This window comes from Equus przewalskii, chromosome 1 (genome assembly GCF_037783145.1).
Source record: "Equus przewalskii isolate Varuska chromosome 1, EquPr2, whole genome shotgun sequence".
In the NCBI taxonomy this organism is placed as follows: domain Eukaryota; kingdom Metazoa; phylum Chordata; class Mammalia; order Perissodactyla; family Equidae; genus Equus; species Equus przewalskii.
The window spans coordinates 92,992,986-93,007,124 of NC_091831.1; the positions used below are offsets into that span (position 1 = coordinate 92,992,986).

The following is a 14,139-nucleotide window of genomic DNA, read 5'->3' on the forward strand; positions in this document are numbered from 1 at the left end:
AGAACATCTGTCAGATAGTATATCAAAGACCTTGTGTGACCTCAGGTTCTGTGACTAGAAGTGGAGAATATCAAGAGGATGTAGACAGCCCCTTCGGCTCCACGCGGTCCAGCCCGCCCCTGTGTCTGGGCACTGACTGCTCTGGGTGGAGTGTGTTCAGGAGATACTGGGATAACGAGGAGATTCAGAATGATGCTCTGTAAGAAATGGTTGAAGGAACTAAGTCTCTTTAGTCAGAAGTAGACTGTCACAGAGAAGAGGGGACTGGATGTTTCCAAGTGTCAACTCTAGGGTGAGAGGTTTAACAATTTTTTTTTGAAACCAAATTCTCCTAAAATGTAGTAGATTGCTGGGGGAGATGCTTTCTTCTGTTTCGTAGTTTAATGTGGGCAATGACTGGGCATCTCAGAGCGAATTTAGGCACGTGTTGGTCTGGATTGGCACCTCTTATGTTACCACTCATTGGTGCCAAGCCGTCTACAGCTGGGAGCTTTTAAGAAGGCCTGGGGCGTGGTCCAGGAGTCTGTTAATCTGATGAACGCCCTGGCTGGGAACTCCTGGACTTGATGAGTTTAAGATTCTCTTCCGGTCCCAAGATCTTATCCTTCTATGATACACCAGAATAAAGGCTGTCTGAATTATATTTCCCTAATCTGGAACTGAGATTGGTTTTGGGGAAGGAACAGTATTCTAGGCTAAAACATTAACATGGTTTTTCCTTAAGCTTTTGCCTTTTCCCCCCTCAGCGCTTTCTGCATTAGCAAATGTAGACCTGGCTTTGGAGCAGGGGGCCGCACTGCCCTTGTTCAAGGTGCTGCAGTCGCCGGCCCTGGGCCTTCGTGGATTGCAGCCGCAGAACAGTGACTGGTACCTCAAGCAGCTCCAGAGTGACAGACAGCAGAAGAGACAGGTGACAGCATCCTGGGTCGAACCTGCGGGGGTGTCTGTACATCTGTTTGAATCCTGTGCTATTGTTGAACAGTATTTATGGGGCCTTTTTTTCCTAGTAGAACTTTTTCTCCTGCGTATAAATTAGGTTTTTAAAATATCCTCAGGTAAAGTACACATGGTCTTCAGCTCTCTTTTGCTTTTAGAGTTATAAATCCTCTTTTAAAATAAACAATTCCCACCCTCTGAATCTAACCTCTTTCACTTGAAGCATGCCCCTTAATCAGCCAACTAAAAGCCATTGGGGAAAACATGCATTTTTTTACATTCTTACTTCAGAAATTTCCACTTAAAAAAAGCCATACCTCCCTTGTTTCCTCTGGCCACCACTGGGAAAGTACTTAATGTGCAATAAGAATAAACTGTGTGGGATGGTGCTTTGTGGGTTTTTTAGGGCAAATATGAGGGGCTTTCTTTTTTGTCTAAATAAGGACAAGTATACATTTCACAAATTCCCAGCATGTCTGGCCGGAATAAGCAGCATTAATGTGGTAAGGATTCTATCAACATTGATCTCAGGACATGTTGATGCTTCTCACAAAATGCTTCTTTCACTGTACTGGTATCTGGAAAGTCACTCTGCCCCTGATTTGGCAAGGGCCCTTGGCTCCACGGCTGCCACTTTGATGCCCGTGTCCAGAAGCTGTCACTTAGGCCTGTGGCTCTCTGTCCCTCATGACTGCTATTGAGACATGTTCACAGCAAGGTCTGGGCACAGGCAGCAGTGACCTTTACATCAATGTCCTTTGCTTTCCTCAGGGCGGTCAGGCTGGCCCCCTGCAGAAGGAGGAGCTTCAGTCTGGAGTGGATGCCGCGAACAGCGCCGCCCAGCAGTACCAGAGAAGTAAGTCCTCTGAGCTGGGTGTCCGCTGAAATACTGAGTCGGAGAGGAAAGTGGCTTTATGTCACTGGGGGTCCAAGGTTAGATTCTGTCACCCCTCTATCCCCCTCCCCTCAACGAGCCACAGTTGACTACCAGGTGCCTTTGGCTGTAGGGTTCCTCTAGTTTTAGAAGGAGAACTAGAGTCGCCGTAGGCTCACTTTGGCTAGTAAGTCCTTCAAGCTTGGTTAGGAAAACATCTGGAGGAGGCGACATTTAGGGGCTTGCTTGGTAATATCTGGAAGGTGAAAGAGGAGAGAGAAGGCTGTTCCTACTGTGGGGCAATAGAGTAAAAGGAAGTGCGAGCAGAGGTGCAGAAGGTGAAAGACGTATTTAAGGAACATTGGCTAGAATGGAGTTTTTGTGGCTGCTTGGGGCTGGGTTGTATAAGATAGGGGGTGGAGAGCTTTGAATGGCAGCTCAAGAAGGCGGCACTTGATTTGCTGGGTTACCGGGGAAGGAGGAGATGTTCTCGGTGGAGAGTAGTGGTGGCATGCAGGATGAGCTGGAAAGAAAGTATGGGTGCGGAGAGGAGGAGACTGCTTTTTTTAAATAACTTGATTGAGCTATGGTTCACGTACCCATGCAGTTGACCCTCTTACAAAGGAGGCTGCTTTTGAAAGATGCAAGTTCCACTTCAGACATCACGGCTGATAGTTTATCCACAGAATGTGACTTTCTTCTGTGACAGTTGGCGTCTCCTCCCCCTCATGGCTCTCTACACCAACTGCATTTCTGCCCTGTTTTCTACCCAGGATTGGCAGCGGTGGCAGCAATTAATGCTGCAATCCAGAAGGGTGTTGCTGAGAAGACTGTTCTGGAACTCATGAATCCCGAAGCCCAGCTGCCTCAGGTGTATCCGTTTGCTGCCGATCTTTATCAGAAGGAGCTGGCGACCCTGCAGCAGCAGAGTCCTGAGGTGAGTTAACTGAGCCTGTGCTGTCGGTGAGCAAAATGGAGTGGAAGGGAACTTTATACCCACTTCTTTGGCTTTTTTTCTTAGTGTGGTTAGGAAAAACTGTTTTTTACCGGAAACCTAGACTCTTTACAGTTTTGTTAAACGTCCGACTTTCTTGGTATCCGAGGATGTCCTTCCTCACCCTCTCCCCCTCTCCCTGTCCGTACAGCACAGCCTCACCCATCCCGAGCTCTCTGTTGCGGTGGAGATGTTGTCCTCCGTGGCCCTGATCAACCGGGCGCTGGAATCAGGAGACATGAACACAGTGTGGAAACAGCTGAGCAGTTCAGTGACAGGCCTGACCAACATCGAAGAAGAAAACTGCCAGAGGTGCGTGCCCAGCGGGGCGGATCGAGTCCATTCGAAAGCTGTTTCCTCTGTCTTGTGTGTGTCAACACTCATATTTTCTTTGCAGGCCTCGTGACTTTAGTGTAACCATCTTTTTTTTTTTTCCTATTTTGATTCATTTTATTCTTTATTATGCTGAAAGATTTATAGTAAATTACAGATATCATGAGATTCCACTCCTAAATCGATAAATCTGCTTATCTAAAACAATGAGGATCTTTGTTGTATAGCCAAAATAACACTGTCTTATACCCTGACAAAAATCAATACTGCTCTTTACTATCCTCTAAGCCTGGTCTGTTTTTATACTTCCTCAATTGTTCCAAAACTGTCCTTTTCATCGGGTTTGTTCAAACCAGAATCCAAGCCAGGACCATATGTTACATCAGGCTGTTGTGTCCCTTAGGTTTCTGTTATTCTAGCATTGTCCCTTTCCTCATGACACTGACATGTTAAAGAGACGGGGCCAGTTGTCCTAGAAAATCTCCCATCTTCTGGTTCTAGTTGCTTCTTAACATTTGGCTTAGTCTTGTAAATTGGAAATGAGGTCTAAAAACTTGTGAAGATTCAATTAAATATTTTTGGTGATGTGTATTTCCTATTTTCTCATATCAAGAGGTATCTAAAATCTCCTTGTCCCACCATTAGAGATACTAAGATTGATCCTTGGGTTCCGGAGACAGCTGATCCCTCCGTTGCGTGTTTATGTTTTTCCTTATCACCAGAGCGTAATCTCTTTTCCCTCCCCAAAGCCCCAGCACATAGTTGTATGTTCTCGTCATCAGTCATTCTAGTTCTTCTGTGTGAGCTACTGCTACTGTTTCTTTTTTGCTGTTTGTTTTGTGTTTTTTTCTGAAGAAGATTACCCCTGAACTAACGTCTGTTGCCAACCTTCCTCTTTTTTTCTTGTGGAACATTCGCCCCAAGCTACTATCTGTACCAGTCCTCCTCCACTTTATTATGTGCATCGTTGCCACAACATGGCTGACAAGTAGTGTAGGACTGCGCCTGGGATCCAAACCCGCAAACCCAGCCCCCGAAGCAGAGCACGCTAAGCTTAACCACTGTGCCACAGGGCTGGCCCTGAACACAATCTCTTCTTACGCCTTTTGCACTATCAAAATGTCCAGTTCCCCATTAACCATTCTCCTAATATTTCTAACCCCAATTAATAAGCCTAGCCTAAATGAATACTTTCCGGAAGAGTTACTGAATGATGACTTGTTGTCATGTCATTCTGTCTGTGTTTATTAGTGGTATATGCCTTGTTTTCTTGTCTTTAGCGGGTTTGCTTGAGCTGCTGCCCCTGATTCTAGAGTTAGTCTTACCTGGAATTTACAACATGTAATAGGCTGTTAAGAATAAGTGATATCTTTGCATTTTTACACTTTGTTTAAGGTGACTCCTCAGTCCTGAAGCTGGCCTCTCGAATGTATCAAACTGTCAGAGTGCCTTAGCATCTTTGATCCTTGGATGCTCTGCCCCAGGTCTTCTCATTCCTGTCATCCATAGCAATCCTGCAGGTCCCTTTTCTCACGTTACACTTCATTTTCTTTTTTGTTGGGGGAATGGAGCAGGTATCTTGACGAGTTGATGAAACTGAAAGCTCAGGCACATGCAGAGAATAATAAGTTTATTACGTGGAATGACATCCAGGCTTGTGTGGACCACGTGAATCTGGTGGTGCAGGAGGAACATGAGAGTGAGTAATCTACTTCTCATCCCCTCAAATAATGTCACAATTAACGATAGTGTGATTCCATGAACTGGTGCTAAACACTACTCCTGGAAGGATTTTTGGAAATTGAAAAAAATATATATAACTCAAAAAGCTAATGTTGGATATTGTTTTTAAAACACCAGGCAACTGCTATAATTAGATCTGTATGTAATAAGAACTAAATTTTTCAGGAGGTGAATTGAACATGATCTGTTATTTTTAAATGGTGTTATAACAACTAGTTCTGATGTTAACTACCTAAAGTTAGATCATGTTACGTGAGTTGAGGGCACAGTCCTCCACAAGACTCCTCTTACTTCAGGCACCAGCCGTAAGCTCCAGACGTCCCAGGTTACCACACTTCTGGAAAACTGACTATAAATTCTGGGGTTCCTTCTACCTCCTCAGGTTCAATAATTTGCTAGAATGACTCACAGAACTCAGGAAAGTGCTATGCTTGTGATTATAGTTTTATTATAAAGGATACAAATCAGGACCAGTCAAAAGAGGAGACCCATAGGACAATGTCTAGTAGGGTCCCAAATGCTAAGTTATGTGTCCTCAGGATGTTTTGCCCTCCTGGCACATTGATGCATATCACAACCAGGGAAGCTCACCTGAGCTCTGCATATGCAGAGTTTGTATTGGGGCTTCATTTTATATGAATGATTGACTGGATTACTGCCTGTGTAGTTGGACTCAATTTCCTGTCTGCCCCCTCTCCCTGGATAGGGAGGCTGGGCTGATATCACATGGCTCAAAGCCCCTGTCTTCTAATCCTGTGGTTGGTCCTTCCACCATAGCCAGCCCCCATCCTGAAACTACCCAGGGGCCTACCAGGAGTCACCTGGTTAGTGTAAACTCAGGTGTGGTCCTAGGGGCCCACCATGAATAACAGGGGTACTCCTGTCACTTGGGAAATTCCGAGGGTTCAGAGGCTCCTTTCCAGGAACCAGGGACTAAGGCCAGCTAAATTTATTATTATACAACAGAGTCTGTACAGAAGTGGCCTCATTGCCTAAGACCCTGAGGTGTGAGCGTTTCTAGTTTTAGTCTGTATCTCCTGAGAGAGTTAATTGATGGAGTGGGAAGAGCCTTGCCCTGGAACGGGGAGCCCTGGGCTTCGGTCCTCATCTGCCGCTTGTTGGCTGTATGGTCTTGAAGAGATCCCTAAGCCTCGTCTTTTCTCTTATGAAGACGTTGACTTAGGTGACTTTTGAAGATCCCTTGAACTCTGACTTTTTGTGAATCAAGCATGGTTTTGATTATACATTAGAATGTACCTGAAAGCTATACTTCATCAAAAAGCCAGCTTCATCAAAATCCTTGTCACTTTTAGGTTAGAGCAATGAAAAATAAAACAAAAGGACTTGAGGGTTCAGTGGGAATATAGATACAAGGGAGTTTAGATGAAACAAACAATAAATTAAAAGAAAATTTTATGCTGCTTGATATTATGGGTGACAGATTGTAGTTTGAATCATGGTGACCCTTGGGTGGATTTATGACTGCTTAGCATGCCTAAAGATTGATTTGTTTATGTAATATCTTAATTAAGAAAACAACCTTTGTCCCTCTTATTTAGGGATTTTAGCCATTGGTTTAATCAACGAAGCCCTGGATGAAGGTGATGCCCAAAAGACGCTGCAGGCGCTGCAGATTCCTGCGGCGAAGCTCGAGGGCGTCCTGGCAGAAGTGGCCCAGCATTACCAAGACACGCTCATCAGAGCAAAGAGAGAGAAGGCCCAGGTGAGCGGTGCGCAGTTGTTCCTTTCTGTTCCGAGAACTTCATCCCTCCTAGAAGCAAGACAGAGGGAGGGACCTGTCTCGGTTCACCCATTGACTGTCTCCTGGGCACCCGTAGATTCAGAGCGCAGGAGGGACACAGTTCCAGAAGCTCGTGCTGTTTTACACATTAGGCTTTTTTGTTATTCTTCGTTGTTTTTGTTGTAGAAATATGTCTTATGTCTCTTTAAATAAATTCTGTATTGAAATATAAGATCCAGAAAAGTGCATACATTATGTCAGTATACGGTTGTATACGTTTTCCAAAGTGAGCATACCTGTGTAACTGGTGCTCAGATTATAAAAAGCGTTGATGGAACCCCCCTTATTTCCCCTTCCATCCTTACCCACCCGCCCAATCCGGTGGTAACCACTCTCCTGATTTCTGACCCCACAGTTGGTTTTGCCTGGTTTTGAACTGTGTTTAAGTGAGCTCATACATTAGGTACTCTTCTGCCTGACGTAATGTTAGTGACATTCATCCATGTGGTTGCGTGTACAATAGTTTGTTCATTCTCATTGCTGTGTACTATTCTGTTGTGTGGTTGTATATTCTATTATTGGTGAATTTTTTATTGTTTCTCACTTTATGGCTATTGCAAATAGTGCTTCTATGAACATTGAACATTCTAGTATATGTCTTTTAGTAAATATATGTATACATTGCTACTAGCTATACATTTAGAAGTGGACTTTGTGGGTCATAGAGACCACATACATGTTAAGCTTTAGGGAATAATGCCATAAAGTTTTTTTTTATAACAGCTTTACTGAGATGAAATTCATATACCATATGACTCATCATTTGGAAGTGTACGATTCAATGGTTTTAGTCTATTCACAGAATTGTGCAGCTATCACCACTATTAATCTTAGAACATTTTCATCATCCTCGAAAAAAGCTGGTGCCCATTAGTAGTCACCCCTCATTTTCCCTCCATCTCCCCAGCCCTCGGCAACCATCAGTCTACTTTTTCTGTCTACAGATTTGCCTGCTGTGGACGCTTCATATAAACGGAATCATACAATATGTGGTCTTTTATGACTGACGGACTTCTTTCACTTAACTTGGTTCATCCCAGTTGTAGGGTGTATTAGTACTTCACTTCTTTCTACTGTTGAATAATATTCCATTGTGTGGCTGTGTCACATCTTATTTATCCATTCATGACTTGGTGGGCACACAGGTTGTTTCTACTTTATGGCTCAGGAATAATGCTGCTGTGAACATGAAAGTTTCCTAAAGTAATGGTAACACAGACGCGTCTTTTAAAAAGTTTGTCTTGCCCTCAGCTAGTTTGTTGGGGAAATGGACAAGATTTATCCCCTTTCCTTTTGGTCCTGAGTAGGAATTGCCTTGTATGTCGTAGGCCCTCAGATATTAGTTGTGTGATTAAGCATCATGACACCTGTTTTTCTAATTAAAATTGATCTCCTTTAAAGTTCTTAACTAACAACAATTGGGTAGAGAGGGTCACAGCTTTCTTTTCTGACTTAGAAGATCCCTACAGTGAGGTTGTTGCTGCAAACAGAAGAGCTAAGGGGAATTCTTTCATCAGGGCGTCGGATTCTTTCTGGGAAGCCAGACCAGGGCTTTGTGTTACTGGAGCTTTTGTGCACTGACACCCAGATGGGCTCAGTACATTTGGGTTAGGGATGGAGGAGTTGTGGGTAATATAATGTTGACAGATCTCCCTTGATTCCGTTGTCATGAGAGTAGTTGACATTGCCATGTCCTAATCATGTAAATGTAGCAAGTACCAGGTTTTGTTTAAGAAGTACATCATTGTGCAGGATGTCAGTTGATCTTGTGCTGTGGGCTGAATCACAGCTCCTCTGTTTTGTAGCCAGGAAATTGAGACAAAGGATCAAATGATTCTACTTACTCAGATGAGAAGCAGCTGGCCGTAGGGAAGTGTGAGAGGAGGTCTGTCTTTGATATCAATTTATTGGATCAGAGCTTCCCAAGCTTGGCTGATCATTAGAACACTTGAAAAGTCATTTTCAAAATACAGACTCCTAAACTTTAGCTCTGTTTCTCCTGATTCCAAATCTCTAACCTGGAGCCTGACTGCAGTGACTCTGTGTAGGCCAGTGACGGTGGTGTTTGTTTTTGTTGCCATGTAAGTCCAGAAGGAGTTTTATATCTGACTGACAGAGGAGTGGGCTTTGAGAGGATGAGCTAGGTTGGGTTCCACGTCTAAAAAAGGAAAGGAGATTGAGGATGTAACTTGTACCTGCTCTCGCTCATGCTGTGAGCCTGACCACTCCTGTTGTTTGGGTCATGGGAGTTAAACTTTTAGAGGATGTGACTAGAGTTTGAAGCATTTCCTTTTGCTGTGGACTAACTTTTGAGAGTTCATCAAAGGTGAAGGGAAGGGAGAGTTAGAGAAAAATTTGCTGGACACTGACTGCCAGGCCTGGCTACGTAAACTATACATTAGGTAAAATTGTCTTTTTTTAGGCCTCAGCTCTGCTTCTAAGTTTCTCTGAGCCATCTTGGGAGTGGTTTTAAAAATAATCATCTGAGGGCCGGCCTGGTGGCGCAGCAGTTAAGTTCACACGTTCCACTTCTCGGCGGCCCAGGGTTTGCCAGTTTGGATCCCAGGTGCGGACATGGCACCGCTTGGCAAAAGCCATGCTGTGGTAGGCGTCCCACGTATAAGGTAGAGAAAGATGGGCATGGATGTTAGCTCAGGGCCAGTCTTCCTCAGCAAAAAGAGGAGGATTGGCAGTAGTTAGCTCAGGGCTAATCTTCCTCAAAAAAAAACCAAAAAGAGAGAGAAAAAAAAAATCATCTGAGTTCCAAATTTAGCAAGCGAAAGATCTTAATTTAAATTTGGTCTGTAGTTTTCTTTGCGTCTGGTTTTGGTATTGTGTGAATACTGACCTCTTAGGATGAACTGGGAAGTGTTCCTTCCTCTTCTATGTTTTAGAAGAGTTTGTGAAGTCACGGGTTTTTGGTTTTTGGTTTTGTGTTTTTTGGTAAGATGTGTTTTGATTACTAATTTCATCTCTATATTTGTTATAGGTCTATTTAGATTTTCTTTAAGTATTCTTTCTCTTTCTCCTTGCCTTCTGGGAATTCCGTTATGCATATGTTGATATTATTGATGGTGTCCACAGGTCTCTGAGGCTTTGTCCTTTTTTCTTCATTCTTTTTTTCACCGTTCCTCAGACTGGATAATTTCAGTTGGCCTGTCTTCAAGTTTGCTGATGCTTTTTTCTCTTGCTCAAATCTGCTGTGTCCCTCTGGTGAATTTTTTACTGCAGTTATTGTACTTTTCAACTCCAGAATTTCTTTTTTATTTATTTATTTATTTATTTATTTTTATATTTCTCATTCTTTTTTTTTATTGAGTTATTGATAGGTTACAATCTTGGGAAATTTCAATTGTACATTAATGTTTGTCAGTCATGTTGTAGGTGCACCACTTCACCCTTTGTGCCCACCCCCCACCCCACCTTTCCCCTGGTAGCCACTAAACTGTTCTTAGTCCATAATTTTAAATTCCTCATATGAGTGGAGTCATACACAGATTATCTTTCTCTCGCTGGCTTATTTCACTTAACATAATTCTCTCAAGGTCCATCCATGTTATTGCAAATGGAATGATTTTGTTCTGTTTTGCAGCTGAGTAGTATTCCATTGTATATATGTACCACATCTTCTTTATCCATTCGTCTGTTGCTGGACACTTAGGTTGCTTCCACGTCTTGGCTATTGTAAACAGTGCTGCAATAAAGAATTTCCTTTTCTTTTAAAGATAATTTCTCTGTTGATATTCTCTATTTGGTGAGACATTGTTCTCATACTTTCTTTTAGTTCTTTGGACATGGTTTCCTTTAAGTTCTTTGAACATGTTTAAAATAGCTTATTTAAGTCTTTGTCTACCAAGTTCAATTTGGACAATTTCTCTTATCTGCTTTTTTCCTGTTTGGACCATGCTTTCTTGTTTCTTTGCATGTCTTGTAATTTTTTGTTGAAAACTGGACATTTTAATAATATAATGGGGCAACTCTGGAAGGCAGATTCTAACCCCTCCTCAGGGTTTATCGTTGTCCTTGTTTGTTATTATTGTTGTTTGTTTAGTGACTTTTGATTCTATTAAGTTTGTATTCTTTTTCATGTGTGTCTCTGCTTGGTTACCTAGTGGTCAGCTAATGATTAGATAGAAATTTCTCTAAATGCCTAGAACCAGTAAAGCTCCCAGCCTTTGCTGAGGGCCTACATGCATGTTGGGGCATGCCTTCAACACTCAGCCAGGCAGTTTACAGTTCTGCCTTAGCCTTCACTTTGTGCTCACCCAGAGCCTCTATGTCAGCCAGAGGTGAGAGTTTATAGCCTTATCAGATCGTTTCTGAGCATGTGCACAGCCTGCACATGCAGCATGGCCTTCTAGATTGCCATCCCAGGAATGTCAGAGCTTTTCAAAGCTCTCTGTGGATGTCTCATTCCCCAGCTTTTCCTTTTAAGCTTTTTCTGGTTAGCCTATTGTTTGTCTAAATTTTCATCCACTGCCCCAGACATCTGTGATGTTAAACAGATACCTCTTACTGTTTTTGACAAATTCCCCTGGAGAAAAGGTTGTTTGCACTGGGCAAGCTCTAAGTCAGGTCAGTGGTCTTCCAGGAGACTACCTAACATGTCAACTAATGACAGTTCTCTGGGAATACACAGGGCTTTGAAAGAGGTGTGTGTGTGTTGGGTGGCAGGAGGGAGCACAAATGGGAGTAGGGCACTTTAAAGTGCCGCAAAGCTCACTGTTCCTACTGAGATTCAACTGTTTTTCTTGAATAAACTCTCTCCAATTGCTGCAAGCTTTTGGTTAATTTCCATAGTTTTGAGAAAGTTGATTCTGATGATTTTTGCTGGTGTTTTTGTTGGTTTTATGTAGGAGGGGGTTTTCCGAGGTCCTTCCTCTACCATTTTCGCTGATGTCACTTCTCTCTTCATTTAAATTTAGTGCCTTTGGAATACTTGCTAAAAGTAGATTACTAGTCACTGGGTAGTAATGTCTGAATGCCAAGGCACAGATATCAGAGATGCTCAAGGAGCCCATTTTATAATTACAAATATGAATGACTTTTAAATCTGTCTTGTGCCTACCCTGCAGTGTGTGTACAGAGATATGCATGCTTGTGTGTAGCTCAAAGTCAGCCGGTGTGCGCCAGCACACCTGTACCAGTTGTTAGAATATTGAAATACTTTTGTTTGGTACATTGCTACTGTCCCAACCTTCCCAAATCTGTGCCACTCTCACTTCTAGCTCTTTTCCTGAGCTTTCGCTGTGCAGCATCTAAAGGATTAATATCTAAATCAGCAGGGGCCATAAGGACTCTGGTCCGTTATGATTGGTCAGGGCTTATGTTGGGGGTTGATAAATATGTTGTATAGATTCAGGGATGTGTGTGTTCACATGTGTATATGGTACATATGGCATGGTTTATATATACAGTACATGTAAATATATGTGTTTTTATGTGTATTTATGGCATGGTTTATATATATGTGGCACGGTTTGTGTGTGATGATAGATAAAATATCTCATATACATATGTAATATGTGTGTGTATATATATATGTAACATTTATATGTATCATCACACACACAAACCATGCCACATGTAACAGGAGAGACTTTTTAAAGGAAGTTTTAAGGGGTGAAAAGTGTCCTTTAGAGGCTTGTGTGTTTGTGCTTTCCGTATGCAGTCACCCCTTGGGATCTGCTGGAGATAAGTTCCAGGACCATTGGAGGATCAGCTAACCTCAGATTGTAAACATAGTGCACAGTCCACAGTTGGTTGAATCTGTGGGTGTGGAACCTGTGGAAATATAGGGCTAACACACACACACGCACAGAGTCGTGCACCGCATAACAACATTTCGGCCAACAATGGACTGTGTATATGATAGTGGTCCTATAAGATTAGTACCATATAGGTTAGGTGTGTAGTGGGCTATACTATCTAGGTTTGTGAGAGTATACTCTATGATGTTCGCACAACACAAAGTCGCCTAATGACACATTTCTCAGAACGTATCCCTGTCATTAATATATATAATATACACACATACACCCCCATACACATATCATGGCCATTCTTTCACCCCTTCTCCCTTTCCTTTCCCTGTATTTTGTGGCTCCTTCACCTCTTTTACCTCCAAGCACTGCCCACTCCTTTTTTGGTTCCTATTTCTGGTCCCTATCTCTTCACCTCTTCTGAAATGCAGTCAGTGTGCTTCTAAGTGTCAGTGAGAGTTGTTAGTGGGCAGTATTTCACTATATTTTATATAATATTTTCATATTCAGTCTGTTTTGTCTCAATATTCTCCACAATATCTAGCCCAGGGTTTTAACTCTGCTCATGATTTGAGTTAATCTTGGGTGATCCCTTCAGAGCAAACGTTAACAGGAGGATTTTGGTTTGTCGTCTTATTCAGTCTAATTGGAGCAGAGAGGACCTGTTCTTCCCTTGCAGTGGGATGAGGTGATACATGTCATCTGTCTCCTCCTTCAGTCTGGTGAGGGGTATTTCTGTATCATTTTTCCATGACACACCTAGGACACTGATCCATTCTCTTTTTCTTGCCTTTCATACTATAGCTCCGTCACTTGTTTCTTAGGGGACTGTGTGTGAACGTTTTAATTTTAATCTATTTACTGTAGTCTGCATGGGACAGAGAAGAGAGAACTCTGAATGGTCAGAATTCTTGATAAGCTATGCCTTTCTCTGAAAGCAAGGAAGCTTGTGCTAAACCTCCCAGTTTTGCTTACAGTAGATTCTTCTCAGAGATTCTGATGTGTGATTAGCTTAAAAGTGAACCCAAAATGGTCAGGTTCTGTGGAAATATTTCTGTTTTTCTGATGCAAGGATTTTTGTGCTCCTTTTCTTGGAGACTGTACCTTCAGCCCTCCAGCTTATGACTTCTCAGTTTAAGTTGTTGCACATCTGTGGCTGACTCATTGTATTGTCTCACGTTAGAACTATTGCTTAGCATTTCCAGTGTTTATTCGTGTGACTCTGGGGGATTCTGTTTGGCCATTTTCTATTTTCAGTAACTGAAAGTGACTAGTGGCAGGAACATGCTAAGTTCTGCAGCCATTGGGTGATTTACTCTTGCATTCTATTTATGTCTTTACTCTTTTCCTTTCGCAAGACTGTGAGCTCCTTAAAATTGGGACAGTGCCTCTTAATGATTGTAAGCCCAGCACTTACCATAATTTGCTTAAATGATCTTTCTTTCTAAAACTCTGTGTTTGAGAGAAATCATTGCTTTCAATTTTAGATGCCTTCCTTTGGCCTTAGCCTGTCATCAGGGTGCTTTATAAATTGCAGGCATTTGTGGCTGCTTGGCTCTGCTGAGTGAAATATTGTGTCCCTCTCCACTATGATGTGGGAGGAAAGCCAAGCTCCTCTGAGGTTTTGCGACTCAACTGTTGGGCCTGCTGACGGCAGGGAAACTTTCCACTTGGCCCCGAAGCCCAGACCCTGTCT

At 42.6% G+C, this 14,139-nt stretch overlaps 1 protein-coding gene across 2 annotated transcripts in view; it reads left to right on the forward strand.

The window, feature by feature from the left end:
- The window catches only part of IQGAP1 (IQ motif containing GTPase activating protein 1), a 93,283-nt gene that overhangs the window by 47,545 nt on the left and 31,599 nt on the right, over window positions 1-14,139 (forward strand). For both annotated transcript variants that reach the window (XM_070570967.1, XM_070570964.1), the window contains 6 exons: window positions 747-910; window positions 1,708-1,792; window positions 2,584-2,747; window positions 2,956-3,116; window positions 4,712-4,836; window positions 6,440-6,603. In XM_070570967.1, coding sequence (XP_070427068.1) covers window positions 747-910; window positions 1,708-1,792; window positions 2,584-2,747; window positions 2,956-3,116; window positions 4,712-4,836; window positions 6,440-6,603 — 863 coding nt within the window. The remainder of the gene's footprint in view (window positions 1-746; window positions 911-1,707; window positions 1,793-2,583; window positions 2,748-2,955; window positions 3,117-4,711; window positions 4,837-6,439; window positions 6,604-14,139) is intronic.